The sequence below is a fragment of the Bos javanicus genome, chromosome 13 (assembly GCF_032452875.1).
Source record: "Bos javanicus breed banteng chromosome 13, ARS-OSU_banteng_1.0, whole genome shotgun sequence".
Taxonomy (NCBI): Eukaryota; Metazoa; Chordata; class Mammalia; order Artiodactyla; family Bovidae; genus Bos; species Bos javanicus.
The window spans coordinates 66,724,387-66,746,664 of NC_083880.1; the positions used below are offsets into that span (position 1 = coordinate 66,724,387).

The following is a 22,278-nucleotide window of genomic DNA, read 5'->3' on the forward strand; positions in this document are numbered from 1 at the left end:
GATTGATGACCACGGTGGTAAGTCCTTCGAGTTTGGGAGAGTGGAAAGCAGGGTCCCCAGGGCTTCCATCAGTGACAGGTGCCTGAATTGTCAGAGGGAACCATGGCCATAAAACCACTGACAGAATTAAGAAATGGATTGTTGTCATCAGAAGCATGTATTCACACCTGTCTTCTTAGACCAATCTGCTAGTCGTGCAGAACGAGTCCCTCACCCAGTTCCGACTCTTGACAGCCTGAAGCAGTTATGTCTCTTTCCTCTCATTCACCGCGTGGATGTTTACTGAGCCGGGGATGTAAAGACAGAATTCAGTCCCCACTTTCACAGAGCTCACAGCCCACCCTCATGAAACAGAGGGAGTTATAGAAACAGGGAGCTGATGGTAACTGAAATCAGTGTGGATATGGTGGGCCAGAAGACAGCGTGCCGTGGAGTGGCCTGCAAGGGTGCTGTCCGGAATTTTGGAAAGGAATATTGTTATCCTTAAATGATCAAGGAAGGCTCTGTAGGAGAGGTTGCTTTATAGTGTTGGCATGAGAGATATCCCAGAACCCTTAGGAAGCAAGGCATAAATGCCCTGAGACGGGAAGAAGAGCTGTCTTGGCAGAGGTGGTAATCCTCTGGATGGGGGGCTTTGGGGTGGAGTGGGATGAAAATACGCCACAGTGACTGTGGTGGTGGTTGCATAACTGACTACACGCAGAACTGTTGCTTTAAATGGTTGAATACTACGGTACATCAATTGTATCTGGATAACCTAGGTTTGTTTTTTAAACAATCAACTATATAAGAATATATATGGGGAGAGCAAGTCTGATATGTCTGGGTTACAAAACTTTAGGAAAGAGATTCCCTAAAGAGGAAAGAGATTAGCTCTTTGACCTTGAGGAAGTATTGAACTCGTGGAATGAAACGGAAAGGTTGGTGTTTTGTATCTAACGAAATATAAGCCAAAAGGGACACGTAGAATGGGTACCTGCACCATCAGAAGGGCACCAAAACAGATATAGAGAAAGTGGACCTCTCCTCCCTAGGTTAATTTAATTTGGAAGAATAAGAGAGTTAAGTATATCTTGTAGAGAGGTTACTGATGGAGGCGGGAACCAAAGAGTAAAGAATGAGTAGAAGCAGATATATAGATTTATGTCCCCATCAGCTTATTTTTTTCAGGTTGAATGTGTGGATGAGATCATTTTGGCCTTGAGTCATTGTATAGACAAAATAATGGACTTTAGTCTTGACTCCGTGCGCCTCTAGTCGGTTAACAATGAGAACGTAAGATGCTTTAGAATAAGGAGACGAGCAGGAGGCAAATGAAGGCAGAGTGGTTTTCTTTTGTTGTTGTAGTTGTCGTTACTATTCTTTTGTGAATCGTGAGAGGACTAGAAACCTATTCTTTCCTCCTCCACTCACCGTCTGACTTTTGTTCCCCAATGTTCATTCCTTTCTAGGACATGGTCCGGCGTGGAGAGATCATAGACAATGACATCGAGGATGAGTTCTACCTCCGGCGCTTGGATGCTGGGCTCTTTGTCCTCCAGCACATCTGCTACATCATGGCAGAGATCTGCAATGCCAACGTGCCCCAGGTAGGAGGGGCTGCCCTGGGTGGGCCCATCCATCCCTGCCTCCTTGCCTGCCACCGGCTTAGGGGAGAGTCTCTCAAAGAAGGAAGTGGATCACACACTCCTTGAATTCCTTCACTCTACGTGGGGCCTCTTTCTCAGGGATGGGGGGTGAAGTGAATACTTGCAATGTGATGTATTCTGATGTCTACCAGGACAAACGATGCTCTTTCTTTCTCTGTCCACTCTTTCTTTTCCTTATTAGATTCGCCAGAGGGTTCACCAGATCCTGAATATGCGTGGAAGCTCCATCAAAATCGTCAGGCACGTCATCAAGGGTGAGTTGGATGTTGCTTGTGTCTGGGGCTCCAGGGAATTAATTAGATGATGCTTTCTTTCCATCTGTGTCTATATGCCTGGAATTTGGTGCATAGCATTCTCTGCACTGCAGGCTTAAGTGTGTTGTCCAGTTCGGTCTGTGTCCAGATCATCCTGTCAGAATACCAAAGACTAACCTAGTTAATCTCTGCCTCTGATTCTCCACTTCCAGAATTTTAAAAACACAAACAAGAAGCACTAGGGATTGGAAATTAAGACACACACACACACAAACACACAAAAACCCAGGTCCAAACTGCATGTAGTGAAAGGAAATTGCTTTCTTAGGGGAAAAAAAAAAAAAACTAATAAGAACTACCTGGAATTAAGGCAGAAAGAAGTGAGTTTGAGGCAGGAGAAAAAGCATGCGTGCTTTCCAGTGCTAGCTCTGCCTTCCCCCAGCTGTGTGAGCGAGATCTAGAAGAAATTTGGAAAAGTTCATGAGATGCTACATGACAGCATCCAGCCTGGTGGCCAGCACACAGGAAATGCTCGGGTGAATTTCCTTCACCTTGCCCAGCGGGCCCCTCAAACACTGTTGCCTCTTTGGCTGGACCTGACTCAGCTGGAGCGGCTCCCGGGAGGCCCCTGGTCGGTGAGCATGCTCTCAGTCAGCTTTGTGGTGCAGCGCCCGCCCTTGGACCACTCAGCACAGACCAGCCCACGTGGCAGCGGGAGCCTGTGCTGGACTTTACTGATAACACCAGAGTTCAGAGTCATGGTGGACGGGACCGCAGCCACATCGTGTCTCTCTCTGACCCTCGTTCTGCCCACTTCTTAGCTGAGGAATTAGGCTAGATTTACTTGAAGGGTGTGCGGATAAGTGGCTTATAACTCCCATTACAGGTGGGAGATGAAATGTGAAGATAAATGATATATATAATAGAGCGAGGAGACGTTAAGAGCCCTGGGTTCTGGGATCTGGCTCCTGGAAGTGAATCCTGTTCCTTCTGTTTGCGGTGCTACATCAGGCAAGATATCCAATTGCTCAGAGACCTCCTAGCATAGGTAAAAGGATTAAATGAGATGATGTATGGAAAGTATCTCCAGTTCATAAGTTCTTGGTAAATGCTAGCCGAGTATTTGCTATTTGCTTGGTAAATGCTATTGTGAGTATTATGAAATGTGATGATAACTATCGTCAGCAGTGTTACAAGTGAGGCAGGACTAATATCCCATGGGAAGCTGTGTGGGAGTAGGAACATTGAGCTGGGTCTTAGACATTCCAAAACAAAGAAACCGTGTGGGTGAAAACCTAGGACTGGAAGCCACATGATCATCACTGCACTTCCCGGCGCGTGGGGATGGTAAATCTTGTGCCCATTTTGCAGATGGAGCCTATGAAGCACTGGAATTTATTGTCTTCCCCCTGATAAAAAGGAAAGGGGGAACCCGTTCATGAGCCTCACCTAGCGTCTCCCGTAGTGGCATCCTGGGTGCTCCCTTCTCCCCGTCAGTGTCACAGTCGCGTGAGTTACTGCTTCAGGTGTCACGCCGCCTCCTCCCTCAGGTGCGGCTGTGGCGATGAGAAAGCCCAGCCTCTAAAGGACATTCATTTTCAATGCCCACACGTTCAATTAGAACTTTTTGTGACTCTCAGCTCCGCTGTCTTGCATTTAAGCTTCTCCCTGCACCTCCATCCCCACGATCAAAATAGTGATCTTTTGAGAAAGGAAGAGTGTTTTTAACAGCTAGTAGGGGGATGCTTTTCTTCCTGACATCCTAACGTGTGTACCCGAGGTTATTCAGGATTTTCAGTTGTTGCGAGCCAGCCTCAGTGCCCCTTAGAGCCCGATTTATTCCCCGAGTGCCTGTTAAAGTGCTGGGCGCGTACTGGGTGCTGAGTACACATTTGTTGATTGTCTGGCCGGGTGAGCAGGTGAACAGCCTACACAGATGCTGCGTTCATTCCACCACTCTTGTTCCTCTCCCCAGTCGCTTTCTTTCCCCCACTGTCCAGGCTCTCAGGTCCCTCTTTCCAGACCCAGGTCCGGCCCTTCAGCTCTCTCTCCAGCCCCCTTCACAGCCAGTCCCTTAGTAAATCTGCCATTCCTGCCTCCAGCCTCAATCCGGAATCAATCCACTTCTCTCCGTCTGTTATTTCCCATCATAGCAGCGTGTTTCTTTCTTTCCTAGCCCTTATCACAGTCTGTAATTATTTTTATTTATGTCTCTGTTTATTTGTTCTGTGTGTCTCATGCATTAAAATGTAAGCTCCGTGATGCAGGGCCATTGGCTTGATCCCCGTGTCTCCTCAGCACCTAGAGCAATGCCAGGCGCATAGTGGACACCCAGGGAATATTTTAAACGTTGTTGAATTCAGCCCTACCCTTGTGTGCATTTAAATTGGCAGATATTTACTGAGACTCCCCAGGGCTCAGCACAGTGCTAATACTGTACTACTGAGGTGTCACACAGCTCCTGCCCTCATAGAGTTTTTAGTCTTTTGGGGGGACATGGTTTAGTCGCTAAGTCCTGTCTGACTCTCTGCAACCCCATGAACCTTAGCCCGCCAGGCTCCTCTGTCCATGAGATTATCCGGGCAAGAATGCTGGCGTGGGTTGCCATTTCCTTCTCCAGGGGGTCTTCCCCACCCAGGGATCGAACCCACGTCTCCTGTTTGGTAGGCAGATTCTTTACCACTGAGCCAAACAAAATACATGCTTCAGCAACTACTCAGCCAGTATTGCTGGGTGCCAGGCTCTGTATCCAGGACTAGAGAGACAGGGAAGAATCAGCAAGATCCCTGTCCTAAGGGTTCATGGTCTAGTGGGAGAAAGACTTGAAACTAATTATAACGTGATAAGTGCTGTGTTGAAGTTGTGAACAGAGTGTTAAAGGAGTGATAAGGAGGCAGTAATGGAGGCACAGGCCACACCCGGGAATCCCAGGGAAGAGAGAGGATGCTCTCAGGACTGGGAAGGGTGTCCGGGTGGGGGGGAAGCATATCCCAGGCAGTGGGAGCAGAGGCCTGAGTTGGAACAGGACGTCAGTGGCCTTCATACAGGGTCTCCCCCATCAGGGGAGGCCACGCAGGGATGCGGGAGGCTGGAGCATCAGGTGGGGTTGGGAGTGTTTCTGGACAAGGCTCTCAAGTTCTGTTGGGTACACGGTGAGTTTGGGGGGACAGGCAGTGCCTGCACCCCTTTGTTGGCCAGCAGAGAGCAGACATTCTCATTCGGGCAGGAAAAGTGCTAGTTTGGACGACTGTAAGTCTTTACAAGGGAGGTGATATTTAAAGCCAGGGAATCAGATGCCACTGCCCAGGTCAAAGATGTCCTCAGAGGATGCTGACCACAAAAAACAAACAAACAAAAAAGCGTTCTCTCCAGATGGAAGGCTAAGGTTATAATAAAGGGCTCACACAGGCCCCAGGAACCCGTCTGTCTGCGGTGTTGGGTGGCAGAGCTGTACCACGGTCCACCTCAGCCTGTGAATGCGGTCCAGCAAGCACTCTCCAGACAGTGCTGAGGTTGAAAAGGGGTGAGGCTACCACGGGACTAGGTCGGGGGCGATGACTGGGCTTCTGCTTTTAGGCCCACCTCTTAAAAGCCTTCACTCCCTCCCCCAGCCTTCATTCCATCAAAATGCACGAAAAAACAAAGCCTCATAAAGAAAACCAGCTCATCAGTCTGTCCTCTTTGATTTTAATTTTGTTTTTCGGTTTGGGTTGCTTCCCTTTTTTTTTTTTATCATACTAATTAGATGCAAGCTTTTTTCTTTGATTTTATGGCCTACATATTTCCCAAGTTTTGCTGGCAGGATGACAGCTGATGGATCCCTTGGGGTCTCAGGAAAACGCTGATGAGGCAGGCCCAGCAGGGGACTCTTCCCATTTTATTTCTGTCCCCTTTCTCACAGTTTCCCTCCCTCCTTTTGTACTGGGGGTGCCACGAGAGCTAGAAATAATTGATGGCTCATTAAAGTGCCTCGGTCTGCAGGCTGCATACTCAGTGCTCCTGAAGTCCAGCCTTCCCTGAGCGGGTAGCCGCTCTGGCCTGATGCCTGTGGCACCCACCTGGGGGGCAGCGGTCTCCGTACTAGAGAAGGACCACGTGCTCCACACGGGCAGTGACAGTGGTCCTGCCTTTTATCTTCTGGTGCCTAGGCCACGCATGCCACAGAGAAGGGGCTCGGCTAATGTTTACTGGGGATGCACTTCAGGCTTCTTTATGGTGTTCCTGAAATCAGGGTCACAGTAGGTAGAGTGGTCACTCCCAAGCACATCCTCTGTGCCAGGCTTCTAATGTTTGTTCTCCGGTTCTCACAAAAGCCCTAAAAGCAGGATTACACTCTCCATTGTGCCCACAAGGAAGCCAGGACCTGCGGAGGTTAAGCGGCATTACCCGAGTCGCTCTTAATGCAGGAAAACTGGATCCAGACTAAGTCGGTCTTTCCATCTGGCAGAAAGGAAAGCTCTAACCAGTTGGCTGATACACTCCTCAAGCATTTCAAGAAAGAAAATTCAGGGTGGCAATCTTTTCAGAGCACCCAGCGGCATCACAGGGCACTCGGTGGGCTCCCTAGACACACCAAGGAGACCCTGTCCCCAGGGGGATTCAGTCCCATCACATGAGGAATAAATAATCGCTACACAAAGCAGACTGAAGTCAGTGCTAAGAGATGGAGTGGGAATCAAGAAAGCACAGTTAATTCTGCAGGAGATGGAGAGAGAGCCTGAAGACCCAGAGAGGCTACAAGAAGAGGTGCTTGTTTTTGTTTTTTAATTGTACAACATGCACAGGAGTTACCATCTTAACCATCGCAGCCATCACCATCACCTGTCCACAGAACTTACTTTCATTTCAGCAGAATTGAAAGGCTGTACCCATTAAACCCTTCACTCCCCATTCCCCCCTCCCCTAGCCTCTGGCAGCCACCCTTGCATGTTCTGTCCCCATGAAGCTGATGACTAAATAAGAACGTGGCTTCTCGAAACCTGACACCTCCATAGGTAGACACAGGGGTACACTGAGTGGTCCCCTCGTTGGATATGGAGTAGGACCTGTGACCTGGAAATACTTTGAGTATAAATACTTGTGCCAGGGCTTACTGTGGAAGCCTCCAGTGAATCTCTTGAATGTTTCAGTCACTGGTGAAAGTTAAGACCATGTGGTGGTAGGCTGTTTGGCAGAGGAAAGCTTAGAGGATTACTGACTCAAAAAACTCTCAGTGGTGGTGAAAAGTCTGAGCCAAAGACTTCAGAACGCTTTCAGAGATTGGCTCCTGGCCCTTTGATTTGCTTGTGTTCCTTATGGCTTGAAGTCCTTTCTCAGGAGCTCCTAAACATGTGTTCCCGTATTAATTTGGAGCACTTGGTAACCTGAGCTTGGCCTCTGTGATTTGCAAGCTACAGAAGCTGCTGGGATTTCTCTTTGATGACATGTTCGTGTGTGTGTGACTTCCACCAGGCCTTTGCTGCTGGAGCCTCTAGGATTTAGGGAGGTGGGAAAGGATCCTGAAGAGGGGCCTCTTTAACCTCGGGCAGCTACGTGCCCTCCCCCCAAGCAGTTCCTGCATCTATAAGATGGAGATGGATAACCCGCCTCCAAAGTTTGCTGTGAGAATTAGATGAGGTTCTGCAGTAAAGGGCTTCCATGTTGGCACATGATAAGTGTCTGATGACATTAGCTACCTTTACTGGTGTGGCTTGAGTCCCAGCTTACGTGGGAAGAGGTAGAACTGAGATGCACAATCCAGCAGGATTCTGGCTCTCTGTAACTTGGGGTAAGTTAGTAGATAACATGTGTGAGCCTGGGTTTCCTCCTCTGTAAAAAGCACACGGAAAGTGAAGATTGCCCCCAAGGATGGCTGAGATAGAGATGCAGCTGGGGACCTGGGACAGAATACTTGCTCAGTAAATGCAGATTCCTTCCTTCCCTTCCCTGCCCTCATCCTTTCACCGGTGCTGGCAACAGCCTGGACTCAGAGGCAGTCAGGAAAGCCCAACCCAGACCTCACTCTTCAAGGCCTGGTGGGGCGGGCGGGGTGGTGGTGCTTTTCCAGACAGCTGAAATGTCTGTGGGAAAACAGTCCATGGGGATGTGACCCTGTTAGCATCGTAAGCAAAGAATAAGCTTCCTTCTGTTTCTCCTTAAGTAAGTTGCACTGTCATGATGTCCCTGATGAAACTTACACCCCCACTTGCAGCCCCAGCACAACATTCTCCTCCAGAGAAGCCACGTTAGTCCTTCCGCATCTATCCTTGTCGCTGAGGAATCTCTGTTAGACCTCAAGGGCCTTACTCTCCTAGTTTCTATTTCATTATTATTTCTATGTCTTCAAGGGTTATCAGTGTAAAAATGCTGACATTCCTCTTCTCCCCACTCACCCTTCCTCCTGCACTTTTTCAGAGGTGAGCATTTAAGGCTGAAGGTCCAGGGATCTGAACCGGGCTTGTGAGCGCCGGTCCCAGTCTGTGTCCTGGACAACAGTTCTTCCCCGTCTTCCAGTCGGGGTACCCCTCCCTCTCCCTCTTAACATAAACAGAATAGCTCAGATTCCATGTCTGAACAGTAAACCTGCTGTCTAAAGTTTGCTTTAATATGTATGCGTTCAACGCTGCTGCCTGTTTCTAAGCTCAATCAAAGCCTTTATTATAAGAGCATTTGAAAATGCTGGGGAAGGAGAGAAGGGAGTGGATGTATCTGCCCCGTCTTTCTCACTCTCTAGACCGACTCACTCTCTCCCCCTCCCTCTCCCTAACCCCGAAGTTGTCCCTTCATCTAGCATCTCTTTTTTCCCCTCCAGTCTCTCCCTTTCTTACACACACACAGCAAAGAGAACTCTTTCCCAAGACCTCTGGGAAGGATCTGTTCAATATTTATAAACTGCTGCAGCAGCCATAATAACCGGAGGTAGCTGGCACCACCACGGTTTGCTCCAAATAGGATTCCACTCTGGAAACAAAGAACAAGTCAGGGTCAGGGGTGGAGGGTGAGATGTGAGGTGCACGGCTGGTACCAGCTGCCAGGGCCAGTGGGAGAGCACTCAGGGCTTGTCAGGTCTGCTTCTAGGGCCGGCTCGCTGTGGGCCCCTGGCCGCTCACCTGTCCCTCTGGGTTGCTGTACATTTCTGAGAGCCCTGTCAGCCCTGACATTTAGTGACCGGGCACGAGGGAGCGTGGCCCCAGCCAGTACTCCACGTCTCTTCTGATTGCTGAGGCCCCTTGACCCCGGGACATCCCCTCCAGAGCCTTACCTGTTATGAGGATATTGACACCAGATGCCCTGCCAGAGCTGGACTGCCTTGGAGACTTTTTTCCACAAAGGATGGGGAACAGGCAGGGTAGGGAACTGCCTAGAGAAAAGGATGCCACTTTCGGGACCAGCTCCCCCGCCCCCCAGTGCCTTTGGAGGTGCCCTCTTGACTTCTCGCACATGTTCTTGGTTTGAATCTCAGCCCCTCTGCCATGCTGCACCTGGGCAGGTTGCTTCAGCTCTCAAATAAGCCTCAGTTTCCCCATCTGTAAACAGAGAAGGTGCTCTTTGCCTTGTAGGATTGCTGCAAAGATTCAGTGAGACAACATATATAAATGCCTGGCACATCAACAGTGTTGCCCACGTGTGAGGTCCCATTCCACTCTGTGCAGGACAGCCCCTCTTCCTCATTTTACTCCCTTCTTCACAGCCCGTCTCCAGAGAGCAGGTAATCTGACTGTTTCCTCCTTCTCCGCATGTGGAGCATCCAAGGAGACTTGTCCGTTGATGGGTGTTCTGTGTACCGTGGTGGCAGGCGTTTTTTTTACAGCCTTGGTAGCGGCGATTCAGCAAGGGGACTGATACAGACATTGGTGCTGTACTCTCCGCATACCTGGAAAGCAATAAGGTCCCTCCAGGGAAGCTGGCTTTTCTTGGAAAAGCATTGCCCCAAAGGATCAGGCTGTGTCTCACTTCCTTCTCTCCTGGGTCTGAGAATCCATTAGGAGAACAAAGTGTTAGTTCAGTCCATTAAGATTCTTGCTTTCAGGGCAGGCCTTTGAGGGTATTAAATGCTATAATGGTCATTTCTCTCTCTCCTGGGGCAGCGACTAGATCATTCACATGAGAGTAAAAAGATACCAGCCCAGAGCCTTCTCCCACCACCCACTTCCTGTTCTCCCATCACCCCAGCCCTCCCTTTAAGGAGCCTTCATGGAAGGAATCACAGCCATTTGCTGTTGGAGGTGATGGATGGGCCTCACAGGAGAGGATGATTTCGGGAGAGGAGGGACACACAGCTGGCACATGTCTGAATCCCGTATCGCCTCTTCCGGCACATGTCCAGAGTCATAAAGAGGACGGAGACATGCAAAAGTGGCAGGAGCAAGAGGATTGCCCCAGCACGGTGGGGGAAGGAGGTTGGGGGAAGGGGGTGGGGGAAGGGAGGTGGGGGAGGTTTGCAGGCTTTCCTCCTTTCCCCAAGTCTTTGTCAGATTTGGATCTGCAGATGTTTTATTATGCAGATGCCTTTTGCAGGAGAATTTTCTATTGTTCCACCTCTGGCCACCCCAGACAGGGGGCTGGGGGCAGACACGCAGGTACTCGTCCTGATTCACTGCTCTGGGAGTTTATTCACTAAACAGCCAGGAGTTGGCTGTCAGCCCGGCTCTGCTGGGAATTTAGCTGAAAGTGAGGCAAAAGCCCCTGCCTTCATAAAGCTGCCAGTCTGGATGGAGGGACAAGTAGAGGATCATCCAGAAGTCAGGCCTGTGACGGGAGACAGAGGCCCGAGGAGGGGAGCGGGAGTCAGAGGTGACTTGGTGGGACTTGTGTGGGATAGCAGTGAGAGACGTTACTGGCCTGAGCAAAGCAGGCTGGAGAAGGGAGCCGGTGTTTCTGAAACATGTGTTATCACTAAGCTCTTTACATGCATTTTCAGAGGGGAGACCATGCAAGGCCCCCTGGGACTGTGAGTCAGGGTCAGGATTCAAACCTGATGATGTCGCAGCATCTCCCGAGGGCAGGGGCAGGGCACGGTCAGCGCTCAGAGGAGCAGGACTGCCGTCCACCAGGCTCTGTGCCCCTGCTCGTGGGAGTCACCCCAGGAAGCCCGGGGCGCCACTCACCACCCAGCCCTGCCCTCTCGTCCCAGAGCTCCGCACATCATGTCTGTGCCATATCCCACTCCCTCCCACCTCCTAAAACCAGCTGCCCACATAACCTGGGGGCCTGGACACTTTCAAGAATAAAATGAAGGAGTGTTACGTGTTGTGCTGGGGTAACAGGTAAACTGGATACGTTTTCCCACCTTACAGCTCTGATGATGTCCTGTCATCAGCATCGTGTCCTGCATTCCCATTCTCTCTAGACGTTAGTTCCTGTATCTTCCTGGTCTGACTGAAACTGTGTCTCCCTGGGATGGGCCCACTCAGGTGGTACGTGCTTTCTCTCACAGGCCGTCTGCTGGTGAAGATGGGAGACGGGTCTTCCAGGTTTCTCCTGGGCACCTCTAGACTATTCCTCCTCCCTTTTTCCCAGAAAACACCCATTGGTTTGAATCTCAGCAGCAGTGGACTGTACCCCAGCTCCCGTCCTTGTGGCGTGGACAAGCCCTCATCCCTTGGAGGAGTTCGAGCTCACTGTCACCCTCTCCACCATCTCCACCTCTCCTGCTGTATTTCTTGGTGACTTCAGTATCCACGTCTCTTCCTCTCCCACCCCATCCTGCTGGAGGCACTGTCAGGATACATCTGAAATCTGAAGACATCTCTCCTCCACCGTGACCTTGGGCCAGACCACCATCAAATCACATCCCCTTCTTTCTGCCCTTGGCCCCTTCACTGTGTCTTCCTTGCGGCAGCTAGAGTGAGCGCTGGTGAACAGACAGATCATGTCATTCCTCTGCTTACAGCTCTCATAACTTCTCATCTCTGGGGAAGTGCCGACAGGGGCCCGCCTGCCCCATGCCCGCCCCGCCTGCTCCCCTTTCAGCGGGACTAGGTCTGCTCCCCACTGAAGCCCCAGCTCTGCTTGCCCCCTGCCGCTCGCTCCCAGATACTCCCCTGCACACCTGCTTCAGCAGTGAAAGTGCCGAGTCCTCACCACTGGACCACTGGGGAGCTCCCGACATCAGCATTTCTAACAAGTTCCTACATGACGTTGCTGCTGGTGGTTGGGGTCATACTCAGAACCACTGGCTCTGGGGCAGTGCCTGCCCATAGTTAACACTGTGTGTGTTAAGTGGAGGAAGGCTCGGCCTGGAGAGGAACGCGAGCAGGGGCCAGGGAGTTGGTCTACCATGGACCTCGCGGTCAGGACCCAAGGAGTCTGGGCACAGCCACCGCTGTGGGTGCCCCTGGAGGCACACACCCCCAGGTGCCAGGGTTCAGGGAGAGGTGCGACATGACCCAGCCACGATGGCCCCCGCTCCCCAGACTCCCCCTGACCCTGCCTTTGTCTCCCCAGAGTACGCGGAGAACATCGGGGACGGCCGGAGCCCGGAGTTCCGGGAGAGTGAGCAGAAGCGCATCCTGGCCTTGCTGGAGAACTTCTAGGCCGGCTCAGCAGCGGGGCCACCCTGGGGCTCCTCCGGAAACTCTTTGTGGAGCTCAATGTGACTTTTGGACAAATTAAAGCTAGTTTTGGTATCCCCGGGCTGGTGTTCTTTGTACCGTCTGACCTTTAGCCGACACCTCTCCCCGCAGCGCTCACAGGACACGGCCAAGGAAGCTTGATGGTGGGCCTCACCCTTCCAGTGAGAAACCAGAGGCTCTGAGAGCAGACGATGAGGTGATCATCAGTGATGAGGTGGCCACTCTGCTGCCCTGCGGGTCGTGGGGAGGCTGCCCGTCTGCAGCTGGGAAGGTGCAGGCGTGGACTGGGGGTCTCTCTGGGGCTGAGCCTATAATGGGGCACGTGGCTCATGTGGAAGGGCTTCTGTGGCGCTGCAAGGCTGGCCACAGAGTGTGCCATCCTCCGAGCAGCGGTCTGAACTCAACCACACATCAGAGTTGCTCTGGTTGGGGAGGGGACCTAGAAGTATGTATCCATGTTGGCCCCACCCCAGAAGGACGAAGTCAGAATCTGTGGCGCTGGCGCTGTTCTAAGCCCCCAGGTAGTTCCAAGAGCCACTGCTTTAGAGCCCAACTTCATTGTTCACCAGATGGGACTGTCTGGATAAATAACTTTACCCTCTTGAATTTCATTTCCTTCATCTGCGAAGTGGGGGTAATAATCCCCACGTGGGGATTTCTTTCGTCCTTCCCTCCCAAGTCTGTGGCTTCAGAACTGCAGTCTCACCCCTTTCCCAGAGACTATGAGAAAGTTGGTCTCCTCCTTTATGGAAGTCAGCAGCCCTTTGGCATGGTTTCAGTCTGTCCCAGAGCATAGAGTCCTCACTATGAGGAGTAGGACAGCCGACCTAGAATGAAGTGTTAGCCCGGAGTCAGCTGGTAGACTGCAAGGGACGCCGCCCGCCCCGTGCAGTGCCTGTGGCCGCCATTCAGTCAGAGTGCTCTGGCTGCTCAGTGAGGCCCCAGGGACGGGGCTCCTGGTGGCCGCTGCCATCTGGCCAGAGCTGACATGCCCTCTACATCCATGCTTTCTAACCTGTGCAGCAGCACTGCTGGCAAAGTCATTATTCCCGGTTTACTGAAGCCGAGACTGAGGTCCCAGAGGGTAAATAACTTGTGTGAGGCCCCGGGGCCAGTACACACAGAGCCCACATTCAAAGCGAAGTCTGTCCAACTCCACAGCCCAGGCTCTGCTCTCCCCCAGCAGCCTCCATCAAGAGACCGTCACAGGTCACTGACTGAAGCAGTCCACTTCAATCGGTTCTACTGTCCAAGGGATTTAATGAATTCACACAGAATGTAACCTGTGGAATCTTACACCTTTTACAATTTATTTTTACTGAAATAAGTTTACAATGTTATGTTAGTTTCTGGTGTACAGCAAAGTGATTCAGTTATACAAGTGAAGTTAGCCGCTCAGTCATGTCTTACTCTTTGTGACCCCATGGACTGTAGCCCGCCAGGCTCCTCTGTCATGGGATTCTCCAGGCAAGAATACTGGAGTGGGTAGCCATTCCCTTCTCCAGGGGATCTTCCCAACCCAAGGATCAAACCCAGGTCTCCTACACTGCAGGCAGGTTCTTTACCATCCAAGCCACCAGGGTGTGTGTGTGTGTATATATATATATTTTTTTTTTCTTTTTCATATTCTTTTCTCCTTTTTTTGATTGGGCCATTTTTAAAGTCTTTATTGAATTTGTAACAATATTGCTTTTGTTCTGTGTTTTGGTTTTTTGGCTGAAAGGCGTGGGGAACCTTAGCTCCCCAACCAGGAACTGAACCCACACTCACTGCACTGGAAGGGGAGGTCTTAACCACTGGACCGCGGGGCAGTCCCTCCATTATGGTCTATTACAGGATATTGAATGTAGTTCCCTGTGCTGTACCGTCAGGCCTTGTTTATCCATCCTTTATGGAATAGTTTGCATCTGCTGATTCTTGGCTCCCAGTCCATCCTTCCCTCTTCCTCCTCCCCCTCAGCAATCACAAGTCTGTTCTTTATATCTGTGAGTCTGTTTCTGTTTTATAAATAAGTTCAGAATCTTAAACTTTTTGAACTAAGGTTTTCATTTATATCATTAGTCCTTTGGCTTTTCTTTTTAAATTTTCTTTTTACCCAGGTAATGCTTGTACAAGGCACTTGCTGATGGCTCAGTGGTAAAGGATACACCTGCAATGTAGGAGACACAGGAGATGCGGGTTCGATCCCTGGGTCTCGAAGATCCCCTAGAGGAGGAAATGGCAACCCACTCCCAGTATTCTTGCTTGAAAAATCCCTTGGACAGAGGAGCCTAGCAGGCTACAGTCTGTGGGGTCACAAAGAGTCAGATACAACTAAGCATGCCCAAGCACAAGCAAATGCTTGTACATGGTACAGAAGTTCAGATTTCAACAATACATTCGTAGTGAGGAGTCTCCCCTCCCATCCACCCCTGCCCCAGGCCTCCTCCCTATCCTCTGGACGCAACCGGGGTCACCCGATTATCCTTTCAGAGAGGTTCTGTCTAGCCGCTTTCTGCTGTATTCTACCCTGAGCCACAGGCTTGCTACAAGTGCATCAGAAGCCAACATAGACGAGAAGGTGGGGACTTCCCTGGTGGTCCAGTGGCTAAGACTCCACGCTCCTAATGCTGGGGGCCCAGGTTCGATCCCTGGTCAGGCAGCTAGATCCTACATGCTGCAACTAAAGATCATGCATGCCACCGCAAAGACTGAAGATCTCACGTGCCGAAAACAAGCTCCACCCGGCACAGCTGAATAAATATTTTAAAAGAAGAAGAGAAGACGGGTAGGGCTCCAGGCACTCACTCCCTCCTGCAGTCCTCCTGCTTCCTATGTTGGACTGCCTCCTGGGATTTCGTTTGTCCAACAAGTCCATGTAAGAAAATCAAGTTTGGACCCACACCTTCACTTTCAAATGAGGAAAATGTCCCCTTCTCCAGCAGTTTTGTGGGGGGGAGGGTGGGGGAAATGTGATTTATCATCCCTTAAGATCAGAATGTATAGGTATGAGAGTTGGACTGTGAAGAAGGCTGAGCGCCGAAGAATTGATGCTTTTGAACTGTGGTGTTGGAGAAGACTCTTGAGAGTCCCTTGGACTGCAAGGAGATCCAACCAGTCCATTCTGAAGGAGATCAGCCCTGGGATTTCTTTGGAGGGAATGATGCTGAAGCTGAAGCTCCAGTACTTTGGCCACCTCATGCGAAGAGTTGACTCATTGGAAAAGACTCTGATGCTAGGAGGGATTGGGGGCGGGAGGAGAAAGGGACGACGGAGGATGAGATGGCTGGATGGCATCACTGACTCGATGGACGTGAGTCTGAGTGAACTCCGGGAGTTGGTGATAGACAAGGAGGCCTGGCGTGCTGCAATTCATGGGGTCGCAAAGAGACACGACTGAGTGACTGAACTGAACTGAACTGAAGATCAGAAAGAGTGTAGAGTTCTAGAAGCTGGGGAAACAAGGAGATGGGATGAGGAGAAACCTCTAAACTCGGCTATTTTTAACAACCTGTCACTCGGGGCTAAGACTTAGGAGCAAGGGAAAGCCCCTCATTACTGATTTTCTTCACCCTTAGGCTCCTGGGGCCTGGTTCTACCTCTGGAGCCTGCTCACGGCGGAGACTCTGCCTCACCGAGCAGCCTCGCCCCTCCAGGAGGGCTTCTTGGGCTCAAATAAAGGCTGCATTTGCCCTGTGGTTCTGAACTTGATTCTTGTTTCCACCACTCAGGCTTCCCAAGCTCCGCCCTTCAAACAACGCCCCTTCATGTCCATCTTGTGTTCATAGCTGCGTGCAGGACATTGCACCCTAGTGAGCAGTATTCCTTTTCCCATCTAAACTTGGCAATAAAATAGTGATTCAGATGGTAAAGAATCTGCCTGCAAAGCATGAGACCTGGGTTTGATCCTTGCCTAGGTAGGGAAGATCCCCTAGAGTAGGAAATAGCAAACCACTCCAGTATTCTTGCCTGGAGAATCCCATGGACAGAGGAGCCTAGTGGGCTACAGTCCATGGAATCACAAAGAGTTGGACATGACCTCGTGACTAACACTTTTTTTTTCACTTTCTTTATTCACTGTTAGCCAGAATTTCTTCATGAAAGGAATGAAGATTTCATTTTCCTCTTTCTTCGCAGCTTGCTGCTCTGTTTGTGGTGGTCTGCCTGAATTCAGCGGCAGCAAGATGGGCTGTGTCTAATTTAGAGAGATTTGCATGCAGTCTGCGTTCCTTCTTTATCTGGGGAAAAGGCATTGTCAGGGAGGCTGGCAGGCATCCTTCAGTCACCCCCACAGCAGCACCAGTGCCCAGGTGGCATCTCCTGCCATTACCAAGAGCGTCGATTTAGTGTCAACAGGGAAACGAGACTCGCTTTCCTGAAGGCAAAAACTTCTTGATTAGATTTTCTTACTCCACAGTAGAGGTAAAAGCGGAGCCACATTTTTCAATCTGTCCTGCTCCCTGGTACACATGGAAAGTGGTTGGTATCGCAGCAGTGGGCCTTCGTTATCTGTGCCAGGAAAATGGCAAGCTCTCCTCCAGTCACCTTTCCCTTGATTAGCTAATACATGCCCTTAGCATAAACTTCAGAAGGTACAGAAGGGGATTCAGAACATAAATCTCCCTACCAGCTGCGTCTCCGGGCCACCCCAGCCTCTCCCCACAAGCAGCCAGTGCTAGTGAGCTGGAGTAGCCCTTCAGAGGCGGTCTTAGGTGTTTGCAAGTGAATAAAAATATAGCTAACACAAAGGGTGGCATCTCCTGTTCTCTGTTCTGCACCTCGCTTTTCACTCTACACTCACCCGATGCACAGAGTATCCCACCCACCACCCACTCCTTTAATAGCCGAGCTCCATGGCAGAGCTGTACGATAATTTAGTTAATCCTGTTAATGGACATTTAGGTTGTCTTCGATCTTTGGCTATTACAATGCTGCAGTGAACATCCTTGTATAGAACATCATTTCACACATGTGTGAGTTTAAATTCCCAAGCAGAATTGCTAAGTCAGAGAGGATGTGCGTTTTTCACTGTGATACAGATTGTCACGTTGCCCTCCTTCCATCAATGGTGTACGTGAGGGCCACTCCAACCCCCAGCCCCACTGTCTCTGTGCCCCTGTTAGCCATTTTCAGCTCTGCCTGTCTGAACAGGGAACGGAGTTTGTTGTCTTAATTTGCGTTTCTCTTATGAGTGAAGTCATTCAGTGTTTCACAAGGATGGATGTATTAAGTGCCATGTGAGCTGTGCTCATGGAGCCCTTGCTATGTATGAGCTAAGATGCTCAGATGAGCACGTGGAACCATCATTCCTGCGGTGTAGGTACTTTTTATCATCAACCCATTTCACAGATGCGGAAAGCAGATTGAGAGGATCAGTGGCTCACAAAGAGACAGAGCTGGGAGGGAACATAAGCAAAGTGGTTCCAAAGCCTACACTCATCAACCCCAGAGCCACACTGGCCCCCAACCATGTGGCAGAGACAGGGCCCCGCCTTATCGCACCACTGGAAGCAGAAACGCCAGAGAAACAGCCCCAAGACTGAAGCCCTCAGAAGCCCTGCAGGCCCTTGTTCTCTCCCTGTGTCTCTCACGTGCCATCTGAGCGGTGGCGGCAACACTCACCTGCATGCGGAGCCCTGGGGCCAGGCTCCCTGGCTGCCCTTCCCATAAAGAGGGAAATCGAGAAACGTCTGGAAGGTTAGGCTTTCCCACCACAGCAGGGAGGAGGAGCCACCTTCAGGCACCCTTGGGTGAGGCTCCTTGCCTGCCTTCCCCACCATCTCTGCCTCTGCCCGCCCACCCCTCACCCAGTACCTCCCCGCTCCGCGCTCCTCATCCCACGTTGCCTCCTTCTAGTCATCTCCTGGGAGATGTCTGCTGAGCACCTGCTCTGTGCCAGGCCCCATGCTGGGCTCTGGAACCGTGCACTCCAATTTGAAAGGCAGTTTGAACACCCCCATGGTGGCCAAACAGGGTGTCACAAGAGAGCAGTGATGGGCTTCAGCAGAGGTGAGGGGCCCCCAAACCTGGCAGGACAGATGGGGAGAAATGGGACTGGCACCATCACTGTGTCTTGAGTGACTTTCACGGGAACCTAGGAGGGCCATGAGTCTCAATGCCCAAGAGGCAGGACATCACTCAAAGCCAAGGGAACTGCATGGGATGGGGCCCTTGGGCATGTGGGGGTTTCACGTTTACCTCATTGGCTGCCCTGGGGGGTGAATGAGCTCCTCACTGCTGCAGAACCTGACAGAACCATATGCAGGGTGACTTCCTGGGAGATCAGGGGTCACATTTGTCCAGAGTCACAGCTTGTTCCAGTTCAAGTCTCCACAGTTCCTGAGTGATGGGGAAGCAGATTCCACTGGATGGGGATGAAGCCTCCATTCTGACTCCTCAAGCAAGATCTGACCTCACAGGTTCATCCAGAAAGCACCCAGGACCTGGGTAAGAGGCCACCACCCCTAGGGCAGTGGGAAGGCTGTGGGAGGCCCACAGCCCCTGGGAAGAGGCTTTGCTCTTGAAGCCATAGGGAGCAGCTGGGGAAGAGCCACCAGAGTCGGGTCCACAGAAACCATGCCATGGTCTGGTCACAGCTGAGGAAGGTTCCAGCAGCCAGGCTCCAGCTCCAGGGGCCTCAGGAATCCTGCCCATCCAGGAAACACCCAGAAGACAGGGGACAGGAACCGGGACCCCCAGCCCAGCCTCCGTGAGACCTTAGAACATCCCTCTCCCTCTTGGGATCTTGGCTCTCCTTCATTTGGGGACTGAGGTGCTAGCCTGGGGAAGTCCACATCTGTGACCAGCTCACGGTACCTGGGTGTTCATCAGCCACCACCACCCGCCCCCATCACTTACTGGACACTCACCATAGCCGGAAACAAAACAGACATTGTCCCTGCCCCAGGAGCTCGTGTCCTCGTGGGACAGACAATAAACAAGTAAACAAAGACGCAGAGTGATCACAGAGCATTATCAAGGGGCAAACTCAGTGCAAAGTGATGGAGACTAGATAACAGGCGATCCTGAGGACGGGTGTCCTGAGAAGTTCTCTTTGATGAGGTGCCTTTGAGCTGAGCTCCGAATGATGCCGAGGAGTGGGGCAGCCCAAGAGCTGAGGGAAGAGGGGTCTAAGCAAAAACATAGGTGCAAAGGTCCTGGGGCAGAGAGAGGGAGCACCATCATGCTTCAGAAAACAGCCAGAAGAAGTCTCAGTGGCCCATGTGTGAGCCAGAGGCTGGTGCGGGAAAAGGCCAGAGAGGGGGCAGGTGCTCTTGGAGGGCCACGGAAGGGTTTTGAGCTTGCAAGGGACGTGATCTGGTTTCAAAGAGATCCCTTTGAAGGTTTGATGGAGGACACGCTGCGGAACCCAGAATGGAGGCAGGTGATCCAAGAAGAGATTCTGGTGCTTTGGACCAAGAGGAGGGAGCAGGTTAGAGACAAGGGCTGGGGGTGTGGCCGAGGCAGAGCCAGCCGGTCACTCTGCAGGGAGGGGCCCCACCCAGTGGAGCCTTCCCCCAGCACTGAGGACTGGGAGCAAGTTTACCGGCCCAGCAGGAGTCAGGTGGGGCCGGCCGAGAGCTGCTCAGTATATAAATATCTTTAATGAATAAATAGAAGTGCTTTTAGGGCTGGCGGAGTCATATCATTTCCACCTGCCGTAAAATTTCATTAGAAGCAGGCGCTGCAGGGGGAGAGGAATGGCTGCAATAAATCTGCCCCCCCCAACCCCCAGGCCCTGCCTCCACTCCGAGCAGACACAGCCTCACTCCCTGGAGGGTCCAGACCCAGGTCCTCCTCCTCAGGCCTTCCTGGGGCCCAGGGGAGTCTGGTCCTTCCCCGGCCAGCCCCACGACTTGAACAGGCACGAGGCAGCAGCGGGCAGGGTTATGTGACCTGCCACTAAAATCCAGGGGCCTTACTCTCTTTACCTGGGAAATAGGCACAAAATTCCTGTCCCCACCTTTAAGCCCTCGCCCCTGGACACAAGGATTTTACTCTATCCGCATCTAATGCAGATGAGTTGAGTTTCAGTGGAAGCAGTAACCAACACTGCTGGACTTCCCTGGTGGTCCAGCAGCTAAGACTCTGCCCTCCCAATGCAGGGGGCCTGGGTTCCATCCCTGGTCAGGGAACCACATCCCACATACCGCAACCAAGACATGGTGGTTGTTGTTTAGTCACTAAGTCATGTCCGACTCTCTTGCGACTCCTATGGACTATAGCCTGCCAGGCTCCTCTGTCCATGGGATTCTCCAGGCAAGAATACTGGAGTGGGTTGCCATTTCCTTCTCCAGGGGATCTTTCCAACCCAGGGATTGAACCTGAGTCTTCTACATTGCAAGTGGATTCTTTACCAGTGAACCACTTAGGAAGACTTGGTACTGTCAAATAAATAAATATTAAACAAACAAAAAATCCACTGCTGAACTCCTGGAACAACAGAGCTGGGGGAGAGCAGACTTTGGGGTCAGATGTTTCACAAATGAGAAAACAGAGGCTCCAGAAAGTAGGGGAATGTCCTAGGACCTAACGGGATCTGCAGGCCCAGCCCTCCAAAACTACCCTGGTGTCAGCATGATGGAACTGAGTAAATGCCTGACTCCTGGAATCCTCCCGACATCCGTGAGAAAGAGATCGTACCATTTTGCAGATGAGAACACTGAGGCCCAGAGAGAGCTAGGATCTGGTTCACCCCCTCAGTTAGTGACAGTCAGGAGAGTCCAGGTCTCCAGTCTCTCACTGCAACCTTTTTCTGCTTTATTCAAATGTGGTAGGACTGGGATGCTGCAACTTGCTGCATCCCTATAGCATCCTCCAAGGGGCCATGCTCACCTCCGTCTTACAAATAAGGAAAGGAAGTTCAGAGAGCTCAAGGAATTTGCCCAAGGTCACTGATGCTGGCCTTGGCTGCCAGTGCTCACACAATGGAGCTCCTCAGGCCCCTCCCTTGGCCCCCTGCCACCCTCCCCCAGCCAGTGGGTGTAAGGCCAGGAAGCCTGGCCAAATGCACAGACCCAGCTGGCAGCCTGCCTGGGCCCATGGTTATCAGTTAAGCTCATTAAGTAGCCATGGCAGGACATGACCTGGGCTGGCTGTCTTCTCTCCCTGACCCCCACCTTACTCTGGCCCTCTTGGGAGCAAGGCCTGAGGACAGGTTCTTGCTTTTAGCAGCTGCAAGCAAAAGTCTCTCTATAACTGGGGTAAATGTAAAGATGTACAAACAAATTTCACCAGGCTGGCCCCGTGGACCCACACTGGGCAAGGATGATAGAGGCAGGCTTTTGCTGTTTAGTTGCTAAGTCATGTCCGACTCTTGTGACCCTATGGACTGTAGCCCACCAGGTTCCTCTGTCCATGGGATTCTCCAGGTAAGAACTGGAGTGGGCTGCCATTCCCTTCTCCAGGGGATCTTCCTGATCCAGGGATCAAACCTGCATCTCCTACACTGGCAGGCAGATTCTTTACCACTGACCCACCAGGGAAGCCAGGTTAATGCCTACTGTATCACTTAGCTATTTAGCAGAGACAGACTAACTGAATTCAAATCTAGCCCTGCTTGCCCCAGCTTTGTGACCCTGGATGGGTCACTTCACCTGCCAGAGCCTCAGTTTCCTCCCCTGTAAAATGATCATGCTATACAATACAACTCACTGTCTAGACCGGCAACAAACTGATACGCAGGAAGTGCTGTAATGTGCTGGTCAGTGGTCGTATCATTCTTCTCTATATCCGCATCTTATTGGGCATTCTTGCTCACCTTCCCCACTGGACTGGCTGGCAGCTGAGTCATCTTTGCTTCTGCCTTTCAGAATGAAAGAGCAAACCCATGAGGGCATCAAT

General features: G+C 51.4%; 1 protein-coding gene across 1 annotated transcript in view; it reads left to right on the plus strand.

Moving 5' to 3' along the window:
* Positions 1-12,510, plus strand: part of CTNNBL1 (catenin beta like 1) — a 165,853-nt gene extending 153,343 nt beyond the window's left edge. Inside the window, exons 14-16 of the mRNA XM_061437551.1 lie at positions 1,452-1,589; positions 1,831-1,903; positions 12,329-12,510. Of these exons, the coding sequence (XP_061293535.1) occupies positions 1,452-1,589; positions 1,831-1,903; positions 12,329-12,417 (300 nt within the window). The 3' untranslated portion in view covers positions 12,418-12,510. The remainder of the gene's footprint in view (positions 1-1,451; positions 1,590-1,830; positions 1,904-12,328) is intronic.
* The last annotated feature ends 9,768 nt before the right edge of the window (positions 12,511-22,278 follow it).